The 26,883-nt window shown below is 38.2% G+C and overlaps 1 protein-coding gene across 1 annotated transcript in view; it reads left to right on the top strand.

The window, feature by feature from the left end:
• The window catches only part of man1a1 (mannosidase, alpha, class 1A, member 1), a 176,581-nt gene that overhangs the window by 53,540 nt on the left and 96,158 nt on the right, over positions 1-26,883 (top strand). The window contains exon 4 of the mRNA XM_065256245.2: positions 8,017-8,097. Coding sequence (XP_065112317.1) covers positions 8,017-8,097 — 81 coding nt within the window. The remainder of the gene's footprint in view (positions 1-8,016; positions 8,098-26,883) is intronic.

Here is a 26,883-nt window from a genome sequence, read left to right on the forward strand (position 1 = left end):
ATAAACAGGAGTACTACCGAGTGATCTGCTTTCGAACCGAGCCCAGCTCTCTGCACGTGCGTGAGAGAGCCATCAAGATGCAGCGGGTTATATTTTAAACAAAAGGGACAGTTTGCCTCAGCTCGCATGAAACGCATAAAACCGAACAAATATGTAAGGATTACTACTTTAGTTTATGTTTAGACTTTGGACAGATGCGAGAGCGCGTGCACAAGAGACAGAGAGAAGCGCAGCTGCTTATGACGCACCGGTTTTATTTCAAATGCTAGAAGGAGTCCAAGACGCGTGCATTAAGTCCATGTGTGTGCAAGAAGGAATCCTCTCTCTACAAGCTCTATCGCGTTAAGTGAAGCCCACAAACCCCCATGTGAGGAAAAGCATGCAATGTGCATGTTAATGTGAAACTATAATAGTAATAATAAAGGCATATAATTTTTTGTCTTTCAAAAATAATAATAATTTAAACACCGAGAATCAAATCGAACCGTGGCCTTAGAATCGAAAATGTAATCGAATCGAGGATTTGGAGAATCGTGACACCCCTAATTTTAACTCATGTACATTGGCGTCCGGTGACTTCTTTTTTCGAGGGCTCTCGATGCTAAGTTCGTCACAACATGTATGTAGCCCATCATGTGTGTGGTTCGTAATTTCAAAATATGTGTTCTGCGCGTCGAGTGATCCTGTGCGTCACGCATCAGGGTTTATGATAAAAGAGACACTCGCGTTTGCCAGATACTCACAGAATCTCATGCGTAACAGAGTTTACTGTTAAAGGAGTGTCTTGTGGGTATTTTGTGAACGTGAGCGTCTCTTATCATAAACGGTTTTGACGCGTGTGCAGCAGGCACTTATTTTAATAAAACATGTGATGCACATGGTTCACATGATGCAACAAACACATATTTTGAAAACACAAGCTACACACATGACACGCCGAACACATATTTTGAATTTGCGCCCCTCGGATGAGCTGTCACCAGATGCCACTGCTCATGCTTGCAACCAAAATATATAACATAATCGTTTAATTAAACTTTAAAAAAGGCACAATTTCTGTCCCAATTGGGACATTTACATCAACAAACAAAGAAAAAAAATACGCTTTTTTAAATAATGAAAAATAAATAATGAGGGGAAAAAATCAAGTCACAAAATCAAGCTTATGATGGCAACCATCAAAAGTCTTTAGTGTTTCAGCTGGTGCTGGAAAAGGTTCTGTTTGTCCAATCCATTTTCCAAATACAAAGTATTTTCAAATCCATTATTTTCTCTGTGGTTTCACTGCTACAACCACTTTGTTACCACATTACATTCACTTGCTGACACTAGCACATGAAAATAAACAAAAATGCGCGCTTTGGTGGCGATGCGTATGGATGTTACGTCAAGGAATGAGCAAGCGGAAAGAGTCAAAATTAAGGTACCTCATATCGATATTTTATGTGTGGCATTGATGCATTATATTGTTATAAATTTAATCTATGCATCGATTCATATCGATGTATTGTTACACCCCTATTAGATACTATTGTCTCTAAACAACTTAACCATCTTGGTAAAATGTTATTTAAAGCTACAATATGTAAGATTTTTGTTATATAATATCCACTTATAAACCACTTGCAGGGTACTATTTTTTATGGAGTTGTGTATTTACATTATTTCAAAAGTTACCAAGGATTTGTAAGTCCAGAGAAATATATTAAATTATGCGATGGCAGCCATATTGCGCCAGAACGCCCACCACACACCAGCTTATTAGTTGAGAGGAGACCGAGTGATTTAGCCAGTTAGTATGAGGGGATGATTAGTAGGCCAATGGGCAAGTTTGGCCAGGATGCCGGGGCACACCCCTACTCTTTTTCGAATGACATCCTGGGATTTTTAACGACAACAAAGAGTCAGAACCTCGGTTTAACGTCTCATCCGAAAAACTGAGCTTTTTTGACAGTATAGTGTCCCCATCACTATACTGGGGTGTTAGGACCCACACAGACTACAGGGTGAGCACCCCCTGCTGGTCTCACTAACATCTCAACCAGCAGCAACCTGGTTTTCCCAGGAGGTCAACCAGGGTCAACCCTACTTGGCTTCAGTGGGCAAGCTGTCTTGGGCTACAGGGTGATATGGCTGCTGGACAAATGCGTAAGTGGTGGCTAGGGAGCGTGCACACCAATGTTTTTAAACGTGTCTGAAAACGCCAGGCGGGTGCCAACTGTGGGCGCTTGCCAGTGTTTTTTGTTTTTGTTTATCAGTCGTTGAACGATGCGCCTGTTGGTTGTAATGATATTTGTCACACCCCTTCTCCACTTTGATTGGATGGCTGAGTGAGAAGTGTCATTGACAACATTGAGCTTTTCACCCAAACATTTTTCAGTCACCAAGTGCGTTTTCCAGCACTTTCATTGGAAAAAAATAAAAAACATATGCCAGCCACCAGCGTAAATGCCTTGGTTTACACAACCCCTTATTCAGCATCTAACACGCAGCTGTTGTGCCTTGCAGCTAATTCCTTACTGTGGCATAAAATAATGTAATCAAGTGTACAGGTAAAAACATGAATTCATTTACAAATTCCCTATGTCTCCGGATTGTAAAAAAACAACCCCTCCCCTCATTCCACTCTCCTTCTTAGGCTTTGCCCTTGTTATTGTGAAAAATCCTACATGTTATGGCTTTAAACAGTTGTGACATAACCCCTTTACATGAAAGTGCTTATTATTAATCACAACAACTTATTCTTCAGGCACATAGTAACATTCATTAACTAGATTGTTTAAACTAAGTTGAAACAACCCATTAATTGTGTTTATACAGAGAGTAAGGTGTGAGTATATCAGCTGCAATTATCAGTTTTATAACTACTTCAAACGCAATTCTCCTCTGAAATCTGATTTATCATAAAGACAAACAGCAGCGCATGGCTGGAGGAAGTCATTAGTCTATGAAGAGTTTCAGATCGCTCCGCAAATGGCTAAACGAAGTTAAAGAACAAATTAAGGCTTAATGCATGCACGATAAAGTACTTTTTCTTCCTCTCTTTGAAGTTATATTAGTTTTCTGTATTAAGTTATTTTTTTGCACATTGTACGTGGCTTTATCATTAGTTAAGAATCGGAAATCCACATACATCCTACTATTTTGTTTTAAAGCAAAAAGTTGAACCATATAGGACCCAATGCTTTAATGAAGAGTGTTAAACAACTTTTAATTGAAAGGCTTTTCTTTCTACCCTCAAGCAATTCTTACAATGAAAGAGCCCACGAAAATCCCATGTGAATCAGTTATTAATATTCAGCCATCTCTGGAATGCTAAACAACTCTTGTGTGATGTTCAAAATCTTCTTTCTCAGCAGAGAAATGTTTGACATTGTAAATTTAGTCATGCATTCTTTGTTTGACCCTTGCTGTCATCAAGTTATCTTTGAGCAGCTAAGAGGTGTTTAGCCATTTGAGTAAAAGGTTATCGGTAAATCAAGCCTATGTTATTGTCTACACTTTCATCCAAAGTACGATTCATAAACCTGTTTGGCAACTCATTGGTTATTTTAGAAAATAAGATTAATCCTTGCTTGAGGTTTGGCAAGCCCAGTATGTTAGTGTCTTCTTCCAACTTTTTGGTTTTCCGGTCATTCCTTTTTTTTAGAGGAAACTTCTAAGTGGAAACTTCTTCGAATCCATATTAGCACACACTGTTGTTTTATCACCAACAAATTGCATTAGTGAGAAATCCGACTGCTTTATCAACATCCCCAATCTCTTTTCTTTTTTTATGCTGCGGATTTGTTTTATTCCTGTAAGAAGCCAGCAACATTGAAGGTCAGATTGACCAAATGCTGTAAAAAACAGCTATGCTGAAGTGACCGCAAATCCCTTGACACGACCCGAGTGAGATAACCTTTCAGAACTCATACAGATAGAGACATCATACCGCTTGCGGATCGAAGAACCTCATCAGAAGCTTATAAATAGAAATGTTTTCCTCTTTATATAAAAAAGGCTTAGCAGACAAACACATGCCATTAGACACACAAGCCAAGAGGCTCATTGCCCAATGGCTACTTTACTAATGGTGCTGCTGGTTATATGTCTGCACAGTGTGGCATGTTGCGTTCATCCATTTCATTTCTATGTATTGCAGACTTTGGGACAGATTTACTAAAAGGGGCAAATTAGCGTGAGAGCGCAATTCGTAGAAAGCGACGTTGGGAGTGGTAATATCTGCAGGTTATTTGCTAAAAAAGTGCAAATTAAATAGCACTGATTTCCACAATGAACAATGCAATCTTCTAATGGTGCATTCACACCAGCCGCGGTAGAGGCGGCAAAAACGCGCTAATCGCGTATAGTTGGACGCTTGAACATTTTGAAGAATTGTGAAATTTAGTCATTCGAGACATTCACGTGGAAATTTGCGACATGGGAGGGGCTTCTGCGACTCCGCTCGCTTTCTGTAATCATGTCACTACTAGAGCAAGGTCCTGATTGGTTAAATGTTGCATCTGAAAGTGAAACTCCTAGAAATGCATATGCAATAATAACAGTCTCAAAAAAAAACTAGACCACACTTTTTTCGATGCTAATGATCCACTGCGCATCTTTAGTAAATCCAGACATCATTATTTAAAAAATGATGATTCTCGCTCTTTGTGTCATAAGCTGTATTCTCATCCATTGCCGATATGGATCTACTAAAATAGCCACATAATCCTCAGCAAGGGTTATTTTAACTCATTAATATCAGTGATTCCCATAACTTTATTTTTATACTCAAGGCCTTTTCAACTCTATAACCATTGCAAAGTTCTGATTTCCCATTGACGTTTTACATATTCATGTACACATGGGAAACATTTCATGACTCAAAAGGGAAATTCTGAAGCATCTTGATGGGTTTTGGCAGATTATTCAGGGGTGTTTTTGACCCACTTTTGTTTTACACACATCAGTCAAACTGACTACAGAGCACAGGGACTTTACTAGGTTTTACTGTGTAATGCAGTGGGATATTCAGCCTGAACTACCAGGGAACAGGCCATGTTTACCAGACCTTTATTCTTCCTTTTTATTCAGCTTCCCTTTTTTAATTTGACATTTACAAGGAAGCCTTTGTCATGGTCTTTAAGTACTGACAGATCCCTCAAAGACCAACAAAAGGGTCAAAGCATCACTTTGGAAACACCTGGTGCCCTGTTGCAGTTGGAACCGTTTAAGCAATTGAGAAGAGGCTATCCATAACGGCCCTAACCACTTTGAGACAGCAGCCATTTATCTTTCCCAAAGTGCCCGATCTAGTCCCAAACCGGATGTTTACCAGTGTGATGCAAACGTTTCTCTGCTGCGCTGTCCACGGAACTTTAGGAAATTGTTTTGATGGTAAATGATAATAATCATCCGTGCTAAGCGATAAGTGGACCGTTAGGGTTTGGTTGCCTGGAGACGATGCAGAGATGTAAATATTTTACATCATAAACCATTAGGCAAGACCACAGATGTCTTGCTGTGGTCAGGCTGTTTAATGGTATATGACAAAGCCTAAATGAGACTAGCGGTTTTTAACCCACAGTGTGCACAGTGCCAGGTTGCCAAATCTGAAATATGAATGTAAACTGTATCAGCTAAAATAGCTGTTCTGGGAACTTGGTGGTCTAGTTAAAGGGATAGTTCACCAAAATATGAAAATTCTGTCATCATTTAATCACCCTAATGTTGTTCAAAACCTGTGCGAGTTTCTTTATTCTGTGAACACAGACTGTGATATTTTGATTAATGATGGTAAGCACACAGTTGACAGTACCCATTCACTTCAATAGTATTTGTTATTCCGCTTATGGAAGTCAATGGATACCACCAACTGTGTGCTTACCATCATTTATCAAATATCTTCTTCATCATTTATCAAAATATTTATTCAGCTGAATAAAGAAATTAATTTTGGGTAAACTATTCCTTTAAGTTTATTCAAATGTTTGTACAGTTTCTAATACATATTCATGAACTTCATATACTGTATCAAAGGGGACATATCATGAAAATCTGACTTTTTCCATGTTTAAGTGCTATAATTGGGTCCCCAGTGCTTCTATTAACCTACAAAATGTGAAAAAGATCAACCTAGCAACTTAGTTATGCGGAAAAATAGGTTATTGCAATGTGGCTCCCCTTGTGATGTCAAAAGGGAATCTTATTATAATAATTCCGCCCACTAATCTATACTATCCAACCAAACATTTTTAGAGGATTTAAAAATATTTCCTATAGAATTATTTATATTTTTTAGATTATCATTATCAAAAATTATCATTACCGCAACATGATATTACATTAAAGGAACAGTATGTAGGATTGTGGCCAAAACTGGTATTGCAATAACAAAACTTGTGGCTAAAACTGGTACTGCAATCACACAACTGGTGTCCAATACACAAAATGACAACATAAACATCAGTTGAGGGCTGCAACTCCACTTTTTAAATGACAATATCCTGGCCGGACCACTGTTGTCAGTGATATAAGTATTTGAAATGAAAATGATTTCTTAATGTCTAGTGACATATCAGGGCCATTTTATGATTAATTGATATACATTTCTTACATACTGTTCCTTTAAATATATGCATTTACAAACTCACGTTTCGGTAATGAGAACTAAAAAGTTGTCTAGGTACTACGACAAACAAAATTTTAATTTTATCTGGAGAGAAAAAATAAGGACTGCTTACCTGGTAGCCATCTTGAGTGTCACAGTCAATTATGTCCCTTTCAACATTTTTTTTTTTTTTTTGAAAATGTTAGTTCCTTGAGGTCTTAACCAATGATTGAAAATTGTTGCGGAGGATGAGAAAATTGGTCTTGGACACATTTATATTCCTTATTATTGTCTCTACATTTACCAATGATCACCACATACCACATGTTTCTTTACTGTAAATGTTTATAATATAACATGCAGTGAAGCTTTTTATTTTTATATATTTTAATTATAAATATTTCCATGTCAAAGAACCCAAATCCAGTCATGGACTTGTTGCGGTAATGAAAATTTTCCCCTTAAATGTGGAAAAAACAACAAAATAGTTTTTTATGATGTCATTTGAAATCATGTGCAAAATAGTAAATGAAGAGATGTTTGTACTGTATGCTTTTTATTTTGATAGCATTTACTTTTATTATCAAAATGTTTTTATGACACCTCGCAAGTCTAATTTCGTGAGAATCACTTATTTGCATTTTAAAGAACACACCCAAAAACGGCAAATTTTTGCTCACACCTACGAAGTGTCAATTTTAACATGCTATAATAAATTATCTATGGGGTATTTTGAGCTAAGGCTTCACATGTACTCTGTGGACACCAAAGATTAATTTTACATTTTAAAAAAGTATTTTGAAAGGTCTCCTTTAGAAACAGGGTACCGTGGGTAATATTGGGTAATTATTCTCTTCATCAGCTAAATATGACCGTATAACTTTACTAAGAGATATTCTACTAAAATATAAAAAAGTATGTACTTCACTGTCAGAAAAATTGTCAAAAATGGTCCCAAGCTGTCACTTGGAATACCCTTTTAAATACCCTTTTAAAATGTCCTAATGTGTACCATTTAGATAAAGATATGTATACATTAGGTACCATTACGTACTTTTGAGGTACTCATATGTACCTCTGAGGTACAAAGGGGCACTTTTTGAAATGGTACCACCCTAGTGACAGCTACAGTATACTTCTTTTATAGCTCTAACATGAACATGAAACAGAAAACATCTAGACATTTTACATGAACGTGAGCTTGTTTTTATCTTTGCTCAATTCCAGCTAAGATGAGAATACAGCTCTGTTGTATTATTTTTCTTGTATTTGGTGTGTGTGTTTATGGGAAGATGTTTTTAGTAATACCCATACTTTATTCTGTTTTTACAGTCTGTGGTTCAAGGTAAGCCAGCTGCAGTATTTTTATGAGCTGAAATATTCATGTCCTCTTTTGTTTTCTTGTTTCTTTTTGATTCTCTCAGAATGCAGAAATCTCAGTCTTTGAAGTGAACATCCGTTTCGTCGGAGGGCTGCTGTCCGCTTATTATCTCTCAGGCAAAGAGGTACGTAAACATTGCATGTAGATACAGATACTCTTCAATGCTCCGCCACAATCAATGTGTGCTTTTTGCCAAAGCATTTGATATGCAAGTTACCTTCAGGCGGCCTGTCAATTATAGTCGGCATGCATTTGTTCTCAGGTCCTTCGCATGTTTAAAGACTGTTTCTCACAATCTGTGTGTGTGCGTCTGTTGAAAATCGGTGACATTTAAAGTTGGCAGAGCACAACACACATCTCAAGAGAGGCAAGAAGGCCTCAGGTCCTTCTCCCGGTGGTCCGGCTGTTTGCCCGGACATCGAGCCAAATCAAACAAACACACACGCACACACTCTCCGCCTTCCCACTTAGAGTTCATTCCAGGGCCCTGCATATCCAAAAAGGTCTGTGTGCACTCTGATAAATTGAAAGCCTTTTGAAACCAAAAGATGCTGGATACCGGACTATGACCTGAAGCGCACACGCCAAGGCAATTCCAAGCGTTCATTGAATCAGGCTAATGCAGAACTTCGCTCATATTTCCAATCTGCCCTCTTGTAAATTAGATTTTCCCAGCAGCATATGGCTGAATGCAAAGGATCTGATTCGAATAGAAAGAGTGGCATTTTCCGCTGATACTCGGGGCTTTATCTATGCAGCCGACAGCAAATGCGCTCTTAGTGATAATGCAGGCTCTCATTTGCGCGGTGCTGAACAGAGATTCGTCCGGAGGGGGAACAGGAGCATTGTGTGAGTCTCATCAGGCCTGTACTTGCGTGGCATCATCATAGTGTCTTTGGTGATGTAAGGCAGGCCCTTCAGCTGAACATCTGTCTTTCATCTCCAGACTGACCTTTTCTTTGACTTAACACAGAATAGCTGTAGCTGTGCTACAGAATTTTCTTTGTGTCATCCCTATAGGTGGCATGAGTTCATATCATGTAACTTTTTAGGAGTTATTTCCTTAAAATAATAATGTATGTGATAAATTTGAGGAAGTTTTATTTAAAAGTGACTAATCTGTTGTTTGTTCCTTAAAACAATACCGGTATTCCGCTTTCATAAAAAAATTGACAATTTACTCATCCCCATTTCATCCAAGATGTTTATTTCTGATATTAATTTTTGTACTGTGTATTATAATTGTTTATATAAATTTTTATATTTAATTTTATTTTTACATATATAAATTAAAAATACATAAATATATAAATATATATATTTTTTAAGATTATACATGCGTGTATTTATATATACATAATTATTATATACATGGTACACACACATACATAGATACAGGTCATTAAACGTGCTTGAATCTTTTTTATGCAAAAAGTTTTCTGGAAATATCCATATTTTTTCCTGTGTAGTGTAGGATAATATCTTTACTTCTTGACTTTTTAAGCACACGTGCTAAACTGTTAGCTTTAAATGCTTATATCTTCTGTATGCGAATGTTGATTCATACCAAAATGCTTTTTTGCATAGTTGTGTTTGACACATGAAAACGTCTCGGGTTACGTATGTAACTGTCGTTCCCTGAGAAGGGAACGAGACGCTGCGTCTCCCTTTCCATACTTCCTGCATCTCTGTAACGCCATCTGTGGCAATATTTCAGAGAGCGATACTTCCTGGCTCTTACGTCACCCTGTCTTTGTCATTAAGCCTCACCATTGGTTGAATTTGATATACACATTCAGACGCACTTACCCTTGAAAGCGTCCCCAAAGTGTCACCGTAGTGACACAGCGCGAGTTCCCTCGAAAAGGGAACTGTAACAATGTATCTTTAAAGGTAACACAATGTAACCTTGCTCTCACTTGAAATGTGTCCTCACATTTTGTGATTTTTAGGTTATTGGACCTGGAAAGTCCTTGAAAGGTCCTTGAATTTGAAGTTAACTAAGGTGTAGGAACCCTGACTTAAAAACAGTGTATTGACCGTTTCATCTAATGCGTGTGCGGTGACGCGATAAGCGTCTGGTCCGAACTTTACTTCCAGTTTCTGTTTGTTTAATGCTCTGACTAGTTGCTGAAATTGATCTCTTACACAAATACCTCATAGAAAATAACAAATGTTTTGGTTTACTAGCCATTCTACATGTTGTTTATTTTGCTTGTTATATAAATAAACTACTTTAAAAGGACTTTGTTATTTTTTCTTAGCGGAGTTTACCGGAAGTTACGTGTTGACCACGAAAGCCGCTTGTTTATGTTGTTACTGCTGAAACCGTCTATATGACTTTTGTAGTGTTACGGCACAGCATGTGTCTTGTATCATTTACCTTTATGCATTTGGCAGACGCTTTTATCCAAAGCAACTTACAGTGCATTGCAAAATATAAATTTTTCATGAGCATGACCCACAGTCCCGTTTCATCACTGCGTAGTTACTTTGAAGGCACAACATACCCAATTGTTGAATACCATGTGGGCAGCACACAGTTCAAGACTCAAGCACTTGACTGATGAAAGTCCTTCAGTGTGATAATCTCAAAGACTCAGGATAATGAGACGCCCTCCTACCTACCTTCATAATAATGTGTGCCCTGAACTGAGAAATGTTGATTAGAAAAGATGAGCTTCAGGTAGCCCCGTCACATTGTTAAGCCACAGCAGGAGATCTTTGTGAATGTGTCTGGCCTAAATTCTTACTGCGCTTTGAAAAATGTAATCTTTTGGAGAGCGAACCCATTATAGGATTCGCTGGAGTCATCGCTGGAGGACACAGTATACGTGTATTTTTTTCTTATTCCTCAGATATGTTTGGGCTTTTTAGGAGAATTTAGAGCTGTCAAATCAGATGGTGGACGTGGTGCTAAAATGAAAAAGTTGTTGATTACTTCTCTGCCCGCTAAGGACTTCAGCATCTTGGCTGGCCCTCAAAGCAACACTCTGGCCTTTGATGAATCTTTCATCGTCTTGAGAGACGGCCTTCATGCAAATACGGCACACGCTACGATCAGAAACCGACGACGTTTGCTGTGATTTAGACCTGCTGTGGTTTACTCCCCTCTACGATGAAAGGATTAATATTAGGCTGATTTATTTGTGCATTATTTACGCCCGGGCGGGTTTCCATCACTGACATGAACAGCCTGGGACAGAGCCACCTGTCAGAACATAGCACTTAACTCTTTAATGGATGCATTGATTTTTTTCTTTCTTCCGTTTGTGCTATTACTCATTTTACATAAATCCCACATGTAGGGTTGTGTGCTGGGTACATGCAGAGACTGTAGATTTATTTTCTTGCCACAGATCAGCAGCATGAATGCTTATTTTTAGCTTTATTGCAGCTCATGAGTCATGATCATTCAGAAAAACCTCAACATTTATTGTAAAGCAGCAGCTCACTTATAAAATAATTTTTTTTTTAAGTGTTATTTTCTCAGTGTGTACAGTAAGTGAATTTGACATTACTTTATCAGAATTCGATTGAGACAACAACCCCTTTCCTCCAAATTACATTTTTAATGCTCAGTTTTTGTTTTGAACATAAAGTTATTCTGTGAGAGATTTATGTAAATAGTGCTAAAAGACCCTTTTTGCATTTAGTGAGCTTTTTAATATTGCGTTTATGGAGGATTTGTCTTAGTAGAGCTCTCCAAAGTCTCATGAAGTCATTAAATGATTATGTGCACAGCTGGAATTTCAGACCTGAAGACGGCTACACAACGGGTGGCTGCTTTCAAACTGTTACAGCACTTTATCTTTAATATTTGAACTAAAATCACACATGCAGTTCTCCAGTTTAACATACAATGCAATACTACAGATGCAGATTTGCTGTGAAATTTTTTTGCATTATTCGTTGGAAAAAATTATTTTGCTTTTATTTTACATTTTGCACATGTCAGAAGGTTTTCCTTGTTTTCTTTTGTTATTGCTCTTTTGTTGAAATTTGCAAGAATGGCTTGTGAATTAATGGTTAAGCTTTGAAGAATCAGTAATTTTGGCTTTCAAGTTCGAGTGAGCTTCTTTGTCATGTAGAGACACGACACATGACCAAAATGCAACACATTTAAAGAGATAGTTCACCCAAAAATGAAAATTTTGTCATCATTTTCTCATCCTCATGTTGTTGTAAATCTGAATTAATTTATTTTTTCTGATGAACACAAAAGATGACATTGATAAATGATTATAAGCACACAGTTGATGGTAACCATTGACTTCCATAGTAGAAAAAACAAATACAGTTTGAATTCAATGGGTACCATCAACTGTGTGGTTATCATCAAAATATCTTCATCATTTATCACAATACTTCCATAATATTTGTTTTCCTACTATGGAAGTCAATGGTTCCAAACAGCTGTGTGCTTACCATCATTTATCAAAATATCTTCTTTTTGTGTTCAAAGAAATTCATTCAGATTTAGGACAACATGAGGACAACTATGTTGTACAGTGAGAGAGGTTCAAAAATGGGCACCTTCCCGGTATTGCAACCAAAGATCGCCTACAATAGTTTTCTGACAGTGTCAGAAATTCCGCATGATCAACGCACAGTGTGTTTGCTTCTACTACCTGCATACTGGTATTTATTTACCACTAGCGCATACTGGTGACGTTGCAAACCGTTGAAGCCTCCATGTCATCAAAATGCTGTCTATATGCTTGTCGTACCCAAGTTTAAACTATCAATGTCGCACAGTGTGATAAGTTAATGATCTTAAAGGAGTGCAAAAATCCTGCAGTGTATCCCAGGCTAAACTATACATATATCGTCCATACATAATTTGCTTTAAACAAGCATTAATCGGTATGTAAACACAGTGCATAGGGAATTATACAGGGAAACAATTCAGAAAGGGAATTTATGTGGATGTAAATGGTGCATAATGATATAAAGGGCTTTAGAATATAATAGGCAGGCTTTGGTGTATGTATATGTAAGCATACATTTGTAGCAGCGAGAAATGTTAAGTGTCTTGTGCACATGGAGAGTACTTTATACACGGGGCGGAGTGGGACCAAAAAATCTACCGGGTTGCCCCCCCGTGGTAAAAAAAAAAAACTAGTATTTGTAAACTACGGTAATACAAATCGTAATTTATCTGCCAAAAAAATAAAAATAATAATAAAATCATGGCTAATTTTCCTAAATGAGTAACTATACAAAATTACATCTGTTTTAAAGAAATGTAAGAATACATTTACTTTTAATATAATTTTTGTCATATAAAGTTTTGAGAGATAATAATGTTTTTTTTTTCACTGTTATTGCTTATTTAGATTGTTAGTGCGGTTAAAAGCGTGTTGGGCGCATTTACCTCAGAGTTTATTTCAGTAATATTGCTCTTTTTCCGGTAATAATAATACAATTTACATGTCAATCCTGCTTCCTTGTCTGTTTATTCATTTCATTATACTGTTATGTTAAGTTATGTGTAGATATTTATTGCCATATGATACGTTCATTGCCGATTTTTATAATTCGTCTAATATTCAAATCATATGCGGAATAATGTGTGCATCTTTGAATAACTGTAAGAATACAGTTCCGTTGAAAATAATTTTTGAGTTTTAAGAAATAATAATGTTGTGAGGATATTTATTGCCATATTGGCATTTAATACTCTCATCTATAATATGGAAATCACATAGTAGGACATATATAATGTGGTAAACTGCAAAGTTACCCTGCTAATTTTTATTTATGATATATGTGGAGATAAATAAACCTTTGCAAATGTGCTGATTTGATCAATTCCTGTCCTGACCACCAGGCTAGAGATTTTAAACATCCTTAATCAACACTTACTACTATCACTATACTACTATAGTTTATCCGCTTGATGGATCCGACCACATACGTACTGCAATAAACAGGTGTTCAACGCCATTTAACATCAAAGGCTGACAGGCTATTCCATTTGGGGAGGGGCCGCTCACTGATCCCCCTATAGAAGCGGACGCACATCAGGCCGCCAGAAGGAGTTGCTATAACTCTCAATGTATCAGTCCGGCCCTCGCGGCCTTAAAACACTACCGGCCCACCGGGAAAAGTCCCGACTGTCACTCCGCCCCTGTTTATACACACTATTGCACATACAAATGGTAAACTGTTCCTTTACAAGAAAGCATTTCTTGAAAAGTTTAATATAGGCATTGTTTTCCAGCAGAACTGTGTTTTTAATCCGTCAAGGGGTTTAGAGTTTGTTTTTAGGGGGCCTAACATTTGATAACATGTAAATAATATTTCCCTGCTTAAATGAGGAATAAAATGAAAAATGTGTAGGTCTTCTTATTAGATTTTGGGTTTACAGTGAAACGCTACAACAAAGCCTACTACCTTATTGTTTGTCGCTGCCTAGCAAGCTCCAAACATTGGCAATCTGATTAAAGCTGCTTACGAGACATAATTGGATGAATTTTGAAGTGCTCTGCGGGCAGGGCAGAGCGGGATAAATGATGCCATCATTAATAATGATCAGAACATCTGCTTCATCATAACTGTGGCTCAGACCTTCATATAGTGCATGTCTTTGATGGAGTCTATACATTCTGGTGCGGATGTGAATATTTTCGGATGTGTTTTTCTGAGAGGTTTTCTCCATTACCAAGTTTATTACAGCTCATTAACAGTCATCGGGCCGGTAGTTCATTATTTTTCCCTGAAATGATTAAAAATGCATTTGACTTGTTTACAGTGTGGCAGAGGAAATTAGTCATCTTAACACCAAGTCCAAAGTCATTCATTTTTGTCAAGAGACATCTCTACTGTAAATACATGCTTCATGCTTTTGTCGTCCATTAAACAATGCTGAAGTCGCGCATGCATTTTTAATGGCGGCATGCTGTGCCGAGTGACACGGCTATTGTGTACCGTTCGCATAACGCAAGTGCCGTTCTTCCCAACAATGAATCGTCTACGAGTTGCTTAATGCGGCATTTTCAATTACGTTAATTTGCCCATTTCCCGGTTTTAGATTGTTTGCAGCACTGTTTTTAGGATGATGGAAGTCATATGGCGATTAACACAACGCCTGTTGCCAGCTGTGTCGAGCAGCTCGGATAATTTGACTGCAACGAGCAGAGGAATGAAACTTTAGGGAGTGTCGCATGAAAGCTACATTATTCAGTTGATCGTGAATGCATAATTTTTTTCTTGCTTGAAGCTAACTGACTTGTTTTGCGCTCATTCGTACGAATACCCCAGACGCCCGGTGCACCTGCTATTAGCAAAAGATCTTCCCTCCTCTGATAGAGCATGACAAGCAATTTCCTCTGTACAATATGGGGCCCTGCAACATGTTGGCTTACAAAACGAAGACAGTTTACTTTATTTTCAGCTTCTGGCTGGGACCAGTCAGTGTAAACTCTGTAGTTATTTTGTGCACGCCACATATGGGAAATAAACAGAACTTGAACCAAAAAAATTGGAAGTCCTGTGAAGGCAGCTTGTGGGCTCAGACAGCCTCTGAGATTAACGTATGCGCAGGTGATAAGTGGCAATAAGTGCATATATTCTGCTCTGTGATCTTGATGCGTCTCTCCACAGGCCACGGTGCATTAGATGTAAAAGTGCAAAAAGCTCCAGCTGTCAATTATTTTCCTCTCATTTTCAACTACACCTCTACTAGAGCTCTCATTTTCCCATAATGCACCTCTCTTCTTTTTAAGCTTATTCAGATAGAATAGAGATGCAGTTCAAAGTGAGATCATTTTCTACTGAAAGATCTTTGTTCTTTGTGAAGCACTACATAGTCAGACTTGCACCCAAACATGATTGACATGTAGAAAATTGTCTGTTGTCTAGGCTTGTAAAGATAATTGATTGTTGATGCATGTGTTTTTGGTGACATCTTGTACCCGTTCGTCGTTCTTTGTGATCCGCCGTAGCAAGCAGTGGCTCAAAGGCAAGCGATATGGAAACGTTATTGTATTTTATTCTGATATTACTCATGCTGACGTGTTCAATATTACAAATATTATAGCTTACAATAAAACCACAAACAATAGAAACTGAATATATTTCATCACATTTTTGTTTATTTTTTGTGAACTGGTTGACTGCATAGGCCTACTTTGTTGTGCTTGTGCACTGAAAAAAAAGTTGGTTCAACTAAAAAAAGCAAGTTAATTCAACTTAAAAACATTAAAAAAATTCACATTTTTTGAGTAAACTAATATTTTTAAGTTGAATTAATTATTTTTAAAGGGGACATCATGAAAATCTGACTTTTTTCATCAACCCTGCATCTCTTAGCCTGGCTAACTCCAGACCAGTCTCCTTGAAAATGTGCCACATGCTCATTTTCTCATATTTGAGGCATGGTTTATGAATATCCAGAGCCGTTTATTGGGCGCTACGAATGTCTATCACATGCGTCTGTACGTAGCTCATAGCCAATCGTTTCAATTATACCAGATGACGTATGTAGAGCGACATAAATTCAAGCATCAACAACTTTTATCGGGTATGTGTGCACATAGCTTAAAGCTATGCAACTAAACCGGTAGCTGTATATTGATATCGAAAAGCAACACAACTTAGTGGCACTGTGACAACCACAGTAGGTAGGCTACAGGCATAATGACATATGTAATATGAATAAATACTACTTACCATTTCTAAGTTAAATGGACTTAGTTGACGACGATGCCTAGCAGGTTGGTCCTATGAAAAAATAGTTTAACACCAAAAGTTGCTCTTTTTTAAATAAACTTGTGTTTAAACCTATAAAGAACACTTTATATGGCTGCATCGAAAAGTAACTTCGCGTCTGCTGCTGTGTTGGATAAACGAAACTGTTTCGGTGTGTCGCATAGACGTCGTCATCGTCTTGCTGCTCCCTCCCTGTTCTGTGATTGGTTCCCTATTTCAGGGGAAAAAATGGTCCATGGTTTCCATGCTAGACTTGCAGCGTGAATAAATTTGTGTAAAAGGCAGCATGGGGAAACCCAGGCTAGCAATCTCTGCAAGCATGTGAAAAATAGGTAATTAAAAGGCTCCCCCTGTGATGTCAGTAGGGGATAATACCGCACCTAATCTGCACTATCCAACCACGACACAGCCATTTAGTGCCGAGATCAGCTCATTTGCATGTTAAAGGAGACACCCAAAATGGCACATTTTTGCTCACACCTACAAATTGGGAATTTTAACATGTTTTAATAAATTATCTATAAGGTATTTTGAGCTAAAACTTCACATATGTACTCTGGAGACACCAAAGATTTATTTCACATCTTTAAAAAGTCTTTTGAAATATCCCCTTTTAGGCAACCAGGTAACTTACTTTTTAAAGTTGAACCAACAAATCTTTTTATATAGTGTGTACATTCAGCTGCTATTGTAGCAGAAATGTGTGAATTCAGGAGTACAGAGATCCACCTGAGACTTGAATTTTAATCAGGTATGACCAGGTATGTTGAAGTGTTTCACCCATATAATGGCCTGTTTGTGTTATTAATGTTATGAGCTTGGTCAAGCAGTTAATCAGCATTATAACTCTTCCTGTGCAAACTAAGCCAATTGAATTAGTTTTTCATACATTAACAAATATTACTGTCTGCCTTTCCATTCCCAACGGGCCAGATTTTCCTGCTGTTAAAAGCGAGGTCAATTTATCTACGTTACCCCCTGAGTAACTTTCTTTAAATTCAGCGTGGTGGGTTCAGAATTGCAAAACAGGGCCATACATAAAGAAAATTACGTTTCTTTAACAGTGAATAGCTTCCGAGTGCTGTGAAAACATATTAGACTCATAACTGTATGACAGGAACAGTATATATTTTATGAATTATGCCGTTAAGAACAAGCCTAGCCTACCAGGAGGAGAAGAAAGCAAAGCTAAAAGAAACCTCAGGAGGAATCTGCTCTCAGACTTTGTGTTTCTATCAGTTTCTGGTACATTTGCAGCGAGAGGCAGAGCTATCAACGCTGAGAGGCGAGCTGCAGTACAGAAGATGAAGAACAGTATCCAAATCTCCATGGGTTTTTTAAGATCCTACTGCATGGTGTTTTCCAAAAGCTGTCAGCAGTGGACATCCTATAGGTTCTGTGTCATTGTTAATTAGCATTGATTTAAATTGTGCGTTTTAAATTTTTCTTTGGCAAACCTAATATCACATTATGCAGATTGATTTACTTTATTACACGGCTCTCTGGAATGCTTGATTCTGATTGGTCAGTTGAGACATTTGCAGGTTCGTTCTTTTCAAATAATAACCGCTCCAAAGTAATAACGCATAGCCGGTACTACTTGTACGAGTAAAATCGCTCCGCGCCAATAAAGATCAATAAAGATTACTGTCTGTTTGGCGCCATCTTGTGACAAACACTGGACAACCACGACAAGACACAGACAGCTTACTGAGACTGAACTTGACAAAATAGAGCATGACAGCTACGCAGCCAACACACAAAAAAATAGAGAATGGGCATTAAAACTTCTCAAAGACTGGCTAAAAGAGAAAAAATGGAGACAGACAAGTATGAAGCAGAGGATCTTAATAAGGTATTACGATCATTTTATGCATCTGTGCAAAGTTTCGCGGAAGGATAAAAATGTTAATTTAAAACAAATATGCCAATAAAATGTTTCAAATTCATATTCATGTCCGTTTTTTTTCTTATGTGACAAGTAGCCCTGTAATAAGCGGGATAATGTAGAGGCAGCCGGCTTCGCGTCGGGTCCTGATCACACTGTCGGGGCTTATTTCCCGATAACTACCGGCTGCCTCTACATTATCCCTTACTTATTGTGCCATTGCTATTATTAGTCATCCACAAATATTTGAGGCAACACTTTACATAGTTTGAATTTCATAGTTTAGTTTGAAATTCTTCGAGGGCTTTTCTATCCTTTGGTTATCTTCATTCTAAACACTGCATTTTACCAGGGGTCAGAAAACCCTGCTTCGAATCAGGGTTAGCACCACTTTTGCGGTATTGTGTACTTTTGTGTATAGTGCGAAACAAAGCAGAGTTAGAATGTTATGAATTGATGCTTCGCAACAGACAGCCAATCAGAAACTGAAGAGCACGTAACTTATATCATGAGCTGTGTATAAACAGTTTCATTGGACACACGTGCATTATCGCGGTTACGCAACTGAATCGAAGTGAACTTCTGGCTGGTATTTATTTGTCTGTTGGTTTGGCTAATGGCTAAACTGATATCTGAAATAAATAACTTATCAAAAATAAAATGTTTTGGTTTCCTAAAGACGAGGGAGACGATGGGCATAGATCACAATTGTGTGGAATGGTTTGGCAGACAGATAAGATTTTAAAGTCGCCATGAAACCGTGTTTTTACTACAAAATATATTTGAATACATTCCAGGGGCCTCATTTATCTACTGTGCGTAGAAAATGTTCTATATTTGCTTTACGAATGAAATGATCTGTAAAAATATCTGTATTTATCAAATGTGCGCACATGGTTCTTACGCATATCAGTAAGAAGGCGTGCACACCAAAGATTTAACGCCTGCGGCCGGCGCCTGTTTTCAATTTTTTTCATAGGAAGCTCGGCGATTTTCCAAAAAGCCAGCACGTAGCGGTTTTCTTCCGCACTGAAACCGGCGATTGGGGTTTTTTCCGCGCTCAGCACTGAGCGCCATGAGTTGAAAAATATTCAACTTTGGGTGAAAAGCTCTGCTTGTCAATATCAGTTCTCACACAGCCATCCAATCACAGTGGAGGATGGGCGGGACATTACGATAGCAAACCAACTGGCTCACAGCTGAAGTATAAGAGCTACCAAAGCGCTCAGCGGAAGAAAGCTGGGACTCAGATGGCGTTCGGCGTCCTCCATGCATTTTCAGACACGTTTAAAAGTTTTGGTGTGCACAACCCCTAAGTTAACCTTGATGATAAATCACATGTGTCCTTAAGCACCATGCTCGTGCACGTTCATGGTCATTTGCATTCTGAAATGCCTCCAGTGAACCATGGTGACAACACCTCCCTTTTTAAGTCATGTAGTTGTGCTTTTTCCCTCACGGCAATAATGGCAAAGAGAGCTAAAAAGAGGATCTTTACAGACACACAAATTGAGTTACTGGTGGATGTGGTTGAATCCAAATAACACATACTGTTTGGTTCACTTAGTGCGGGAGAAATGACTAACAAAAGAAAACAAATCTGCATGGGAACATGTTACCAGTGCGGTTAATTTCGTTGGGTATGAGGAGAGAACACTTCCAGAAATCAAAAGTGGTTTGACATTAAATTATCAATCAAAAAAATGCATCACAGCACACCGACGTGAAATCAGTGCAACTGGAGAAGTACAGACAACGAACTTTCCACCTAGGACAGCCGCATATAGCCAGAATACATTGTACTGTATTGTTTATTGGCTAGAAATCCTGTTTATTTTACTATCTATGGCCAAATCAAAACCTTTTTCTGACCCGATTAGCCCCATTAATGTAAACTGTCCTATATAAAAGCTTGCACCGGGGAAAAGCGCAGTCATTACTTCATATTACCCAGTAATCAGAGGAAAACTTTATTGACTGATACCAGAGAAAGAGAAACGCTGGAGCTCTCTAAATAACTACAAGGAGAATTAGAAACGCTGCGTGTGTCCGTGCCTGAAAACCAAAAATCCATTACCCTGACAGATAGAGCTGCTTTCAGTGAAGGAAATGAAGTCCTGCTTCATCTGCATGCTTTAATTATTCCAAGCAGTCTATATGAAAAATCAGTCCTTCATTTACCCTTTCCACAAATGCCTTGTCCGTCAAACGGCTTGACCTCTGTGTCTTCACGCTGATAAGGGCAAAATTTGCATTGGCGAATCTGCTCTCACATCTGGCCCCTTCAGTTTTTATACAGGCTTCACAATTTAGACTCATTTCTATTGACTTAATGACTTCAAAACTGATGAAGTTATTGCCAATTTATTTCACATTCCTAATTTTATGTGATTAGGCACCGCTGTGAGGGGTAAAATTGGTTTGTGTGACAGTCTAATGTGCTTGAAATAGCGTATTGTTATCCTGTTTCAGCTCCGCCGGCGGCAGTATGGGGGTTTAAGGTCAGACGGTTGGAGGAATCTGACTCATTTCACTAGACGAAGCTGAAACAAGCTTCACTAAGCTGCAATTTCACACTATAGCACCACCGTCGCAAACCCAGTTGGAAATATGGAGCCATATGTCTCTATTACAGTGGTTCTCCCACTCCCACTTTTTTTAGCGTGTGGTCAACCTTGTGTACAGTGCTTTCCTTTGCGCCCCCTCCAAAGAAAACTTAACTTAAAACTGTTCCAAAACGTAACATTTTAATTAAACAAAACATTAAGTAGTGCTGTTGGTTAGTAGCCTAATGTATTTTATGAAATTTCATGGCCCCCTGGCACCATCTCGCCCCGGCCCCCAGTTTGAGAACCACTGCTCTATTAGTGACAAACTTTTAAGGGTTAATGTTCTAGACCTTGTTTAAAATCCTTCAGATAAGGTTTTTGGACATAAGTTCGGTGATTGCTTTTTAATGTCGCATGAATCCAACAACCTGTTGGCATCCGAGTGCTCGAAAACGCCCCGCCCCACAGGTGCCTGTCTGGAGGGGGTTTGCGAGGTGAAGGGTACGCTTGGCCCGTCTCTCCTGGCTCTGCAGGTGTCTGATTGGACATGAGCCTGTGCTCATCGAGGCGGCCAGATCTCTAATTCGAACATGCTGCATCTGGCCGGCGTGCGCTACGAGATCAATTTATTGTTTTATCTGCCTCTTATCGCATTTTATACGTGACTCATTGCTTAGCCCATTTGCCCCCTCGGGCTCTACTCTCTTGTCAGGGTGCTGCTGTGTTTTTGTCGGTGACAAGTGAAATATTTTCCGCCAAATTCGACCCCATTTGTTACAGCATTCCCCCTAGACATGTTCATAAAGCAAGCCTATCAGGCCATTACTGTCTTAAGTTTCCATGTACCGATATGCTGTAACCTTTTATTTACTTTATCGATGTGGGTCCAAATTTAGTTGTGCTCCCCGTGTCCTAAAAGTTCTATTCTGGCATTTTCCGCTGCTTTAGCTCTGTCCATTTAGCCCTTAACTCACATAATTGGATTACTGAGCCCTGGCCGTTAGAAACCACTAACATAATCTTCTGCTTTAATAGGCCGTGGTATTTTCAGATGTGCCATGCCGTATTTAGGTTAAGCACGCTTACTGTTGCAATCTGTTTGTTACAACCACATCCGAAACCACACAAATCTTGAAGGTTTATCGTGCAATGTTTTTATACATTCCTGTAGCTCCCTGTGTTGTATCTCACTTGACGTTTTGCACCATGGGATATTCTGACAGGGTGAAAATTGGTTTATGTAGTAGGGGTGACATGTCACTGGAAGTTTTTGAAGGATTATCACAGCTTGAGCAGTCTAGGAAACAGATCTTTATAGGTTTCTTGGCAGGTTCTAAGCGGTACGGTAGCGTTAAAGCTTTGGCGTGAGAATGCGTGTTTTATATTTTGATTCATTGAATAATTCCTCACTTTTATTTCCAGGATTCTTCACTTGATCGACTTTTGCATCGTTTTACCTGCCAAATGTTTTGTTTGAAAAGGCAAGTAAGGCTGTTTTGTTAGTTACAGTCGATTGACTGCTGTAGTTTTAACTGCATGTCACATGAGAACATAAATGTCATTTCAGCCAGATTTCAGTTTCTAGTTTGGGTAATGCAGTCTGTTATGTGTAACTATTTGCGTAAGTTCAGCAGCAGTGCAATGGGGGGATGTTTTTTATCCGTATGCAGTATTATTCACTGTGAGGATGTCTTCTTGATATTAAACTAGGACTCGTATCATATAGATCAGATCAGTGGTTCCCAATCTTTTCCCTTGGGGCCCCCGCTACATACATATATGAAAATATGTGCCCCCCCAAACCTCCACATCCATCTTTTCTTATGAGTTTGCCGTTATGTTGACAAGCATGTTGAAATGGAGCGAGCAATACTGAAATGATTATTTTACATAAGAGAATATTTGACCTTATATTGATATTGTGAGTATGTGATTAAAAAATTAAAAAACATTATTTGTGAACATTTTATGCATATATTGCACAGAAACATAGCAAGTTTACAATATTTTAGAGGTAATTGTTGTAAAGTATAAATATTCTTTGTTTTTAATTATAATTTTGCTACATATTCTGCTAACCAGTGGCGGCTCGTGACTGCTCATCCGAGGGGCGCAAATTCAAAAAATGCTTTCCAATGTGAACCATTGCATCATGTGTTTCGTCAAAATAAGTGCCTGCTGCACACACATCAAAACCGTTTATGATAAAAAAGACGCTCACTTTCACAAAATACACGCAAGACACTCCCCTAACAGTAAACTCTGATTACGCATGAGATTATGTGAGTATCTGGCAAACGCGAGCGTCTCTTTTATCATAAACCCTTTAGACGCATCTGCAGCAGGCACTTATTTTGACAAGACACGTGATGCACAACGGATAACTCGATACGCAGAACATACATTTTGAAATTACGAACCACACACATGATGGGCTACATACATGTTGTGACGAACTTCGCATCGAGCGCCCTCAAAAACAAGTCACCGGCCGCCACTGCTGCTAACCATGCTTTCCAAAATGAACAGCCTTCACATTTATTTTTTAATGTCAAGCTGAAATGCTTTAATAATTGACTCAGAGGTCTGTATTTGTGATTGAGGAATTCGTAGAGATTTAAAAATAAAAAAGCACAGGTTGTCCTGTAATGGATCAAATTTCTGCCACTAACTTTTTTCTTAGAGAAGCACAAATACTTTGCCCAAAGGTCTGCATAAATCAATGGGATGGTGCCTGATAAATTTGTGCACAGCCGTAAATCTTTATTTTATTTTTTCAGACGTTGATATATTTGAATAACTGCTTTAGTTCCCACATGACCTGTAGTCAGATATTGGTTCTTTAAAGGTTAAAATCTCTCCATCTATAACACGCTAGCAAGAATAAGGAGGTCTGGGAGTTTTTGTATGACAGCATGTTGTTTTGTTGCTCTCATTTACAGCTCAATACAATGGAAATCTCTATTGACCTTCTCTTTTGAAAGGTTACTTTTATTAGCAGATTTATATCAGATTTTGTATTACAAGAGACAGGCTGTTGTGTATAAAAACGAATGGGAGAATTTATAATGACAAATAGGCAGCTGTTGTCCCGCCTTACAGTTAAAAATGGCTTTTTGTTTCCTGATTCAACTGATTAATACATTTTTGCATGATTTGAGCTAAAGAAGCACAATATAAATATAATTTAATTTGTTAACAGACGTATGTTATTGAAACAGTTTTGGAGATTTCATTATTACCCCATTCAAGTAGAAATATATGACCTCTTATTACACGGCTCTCTGGAATGCTTGATTCTGATTGGTCAGTTGAGACATTTGCAGGTTTGTTCTTTTCAAATAATAACCGCTCCAAAGTAATAACGCATAGCCGGTACTACTTGTATGTTTAAAATCCCTCCGCGCCAATAAAGATTACCGTTTGGGCCATCTTGTGACAAACACTGGACAACCACAATTAACAATGGTGGTACTATATCGTTTCGCGGAAAGAAAAGAATGTTTATTTAAAACAAATATGCCAATAAAATGTTTCAAATTCATATTCATGTCCAGTTTTTTTTCCTTATGTGGCAAGTAGCCGTGTAATAATCCGCTTCGCGTCGGGTCCTGATCACACTGTCGGGGCTTATTTTGCGATAACTACCGGCTGCCTCTACATTATCCCTTACTTATGGTCACTAAAAGTTCCAGGTAACAGCGATTTAAGGTTAGCAAGCAAAGGTCACAACAGAGAAATATTCTTTCAAGGATTTGTAGTTTCTGAACCAGATACTGTTATCATAATAGCTTTACAAGTCAATATTATTTAGAAATGCGCCGATATATCGGCCGATAAAAGCAGTTTTTTCACACTATTGGCTATCAGCCGATAGTCATGGCTAGAGTTGTTCCGATTCCGATACCAGTATCGGAAATACGGCCGATACCACAAAAAATTCTGGCATCGGAATCGGCGAGTACTTGACCCCATGTACCGATCCGATACCATTTTCTTAATAAACGTAGTTATGCCCGTTATAGCTAACACTAAAGCTAACGCTGCAAAGCAAAACTCATTTCTTCTTCGCTGCTCTGAATGCGAACACCAGGAAGTTACCTCATGCGTGACGCAACCATTGTTTACTTAGAGCGGCGAAGGAATGAAAGCATGCAGCCGTATATGTCCGCTGTTTGTTAGTATTTCAGACTAATAAAACATCGACATGTCTCAACCGAATCCACGCCCGCAGATTTCCGCGGAGAACTCCGCAGATTTAATGCCCGTGATTGACAAGCACACGTAACCCGCGCTTGAGCGTGTTTGTGACCAGTGCCGTCATTGACAACAAGCAAACATACATAGCCCCGCGCGTTTGTGAGCAGCATTGATAAGTACATAAACCCTGCGTGTGCTGTTTGCTGTGATTGTTTTTAATGACAAGAGCATGAACCGTTTAATATATGAGATGAAATAAAACTTACCACTGAGTTTCACCGCAGATCTTACTTGTCTCTGTCGTCTATGTGACGCGACAGTCAGCACATCATCATTTCAAATCAGTTTACAAGACGAATGCTCTTGTTATGTTTAATGTAAAGTTTACATTGCGTTGTCAAAATGATGAAATTATCTTCATACGTGCTTAATTCATAATGAGAACGTATTAACACAAGCTTTTTATTCTGCTATAATATATATAAACAATAATATATGTCAATTTATATAGGCTACAAACTAGAATTCTATCTTGACATGCACATTATCTAGTTCATGTTGGTCCAGTTTAATTCAGAGGACTCATTGGTTTGGTGTATTCATTTTAATTGTAAGCCTTTAAAAAGTAATTATTTTAGATGAAATGTTGTAATATTTAATAGCTTAAATTCTTTAATTTAAAACCATCCCGCAGAATTCCACAGATTTTTTCCAATTATTCCTAAAACTAAAATACCCTTTCAGTTTACAGTGTTCGATTTGTGGCTGATTTTCTCATAGGAAAAATAAATATTAGTGTCAAATGTCTTTCAGATAATAAAAATACTGTGGTTCACTGTATGTATTTGTTCATGTTTTATACAGGAATAAGTCTGAAGCACACCATAAAACAGTTATATCCATTCATACAGGGCTAGTAGTATGTACAGCTGTATATTATACAGATACACACACAGGTATCGGATCGGTACTCGGTATCGGCCGATACCCTGAGCCCAGGTATCGGAATCGGTATCGGGAAGAGAAAAATGGTATCGGAACATCTCTAGTCATGGCCGATATATACTGTCAATCAAAAGAGAAAAGGAAAATGCAATGAATTTGATAGTTAATGCAGGTTAATAACCACCAAACTATCGGTATCTGCAGATATCAGTCTGAATAATCGGGTATCGGTGGAAAATTTTTATATCTATGCATCTCTAATATTATTATAACTACATGAGAATAAGTCAAATTTTACACACATTCAATAGAAATTCTTGGATATTTTGTGTGGTCCAGATGGCAAAGTGTTGCTGAAATGTAAATGGTAGTTGTTTTCTGACCGGAATCTTAAGTGCTTACTTCCAAGGTCTGTGACCAAAACTATTATGGATGGTTTGTATAAGAAGACCACCAGTGATAGTTGGTGGCTGTGAGGGCATGTAGGTCTTCGGCATATCTTCCTCTTTGTCATGTTAACATTTAAGCCAGACGAGAGTGTGTGTGAGAGAGAAAGAGAGAGAGAGGCATGGAGGAAAAGGAAAGTGTGACGATGACATGTCTTTTCACAGAG

This window comes from Paramisgurnus dabryanus, chromosome 12, assembly GCF_030506205.2.
Source record: "Paramisgurnus dabryanus chromosome 12, PD_genome_1.1, whole genome shotgun sequence".
In the NCBI taxonomy this organism is placed as follows: Eukaryota; Metazoa; Chordata; class Actinopteri; order Cypriniformes; family Cobitidae; genus Paramisgurnus; species Paramisgurnus dabryanus.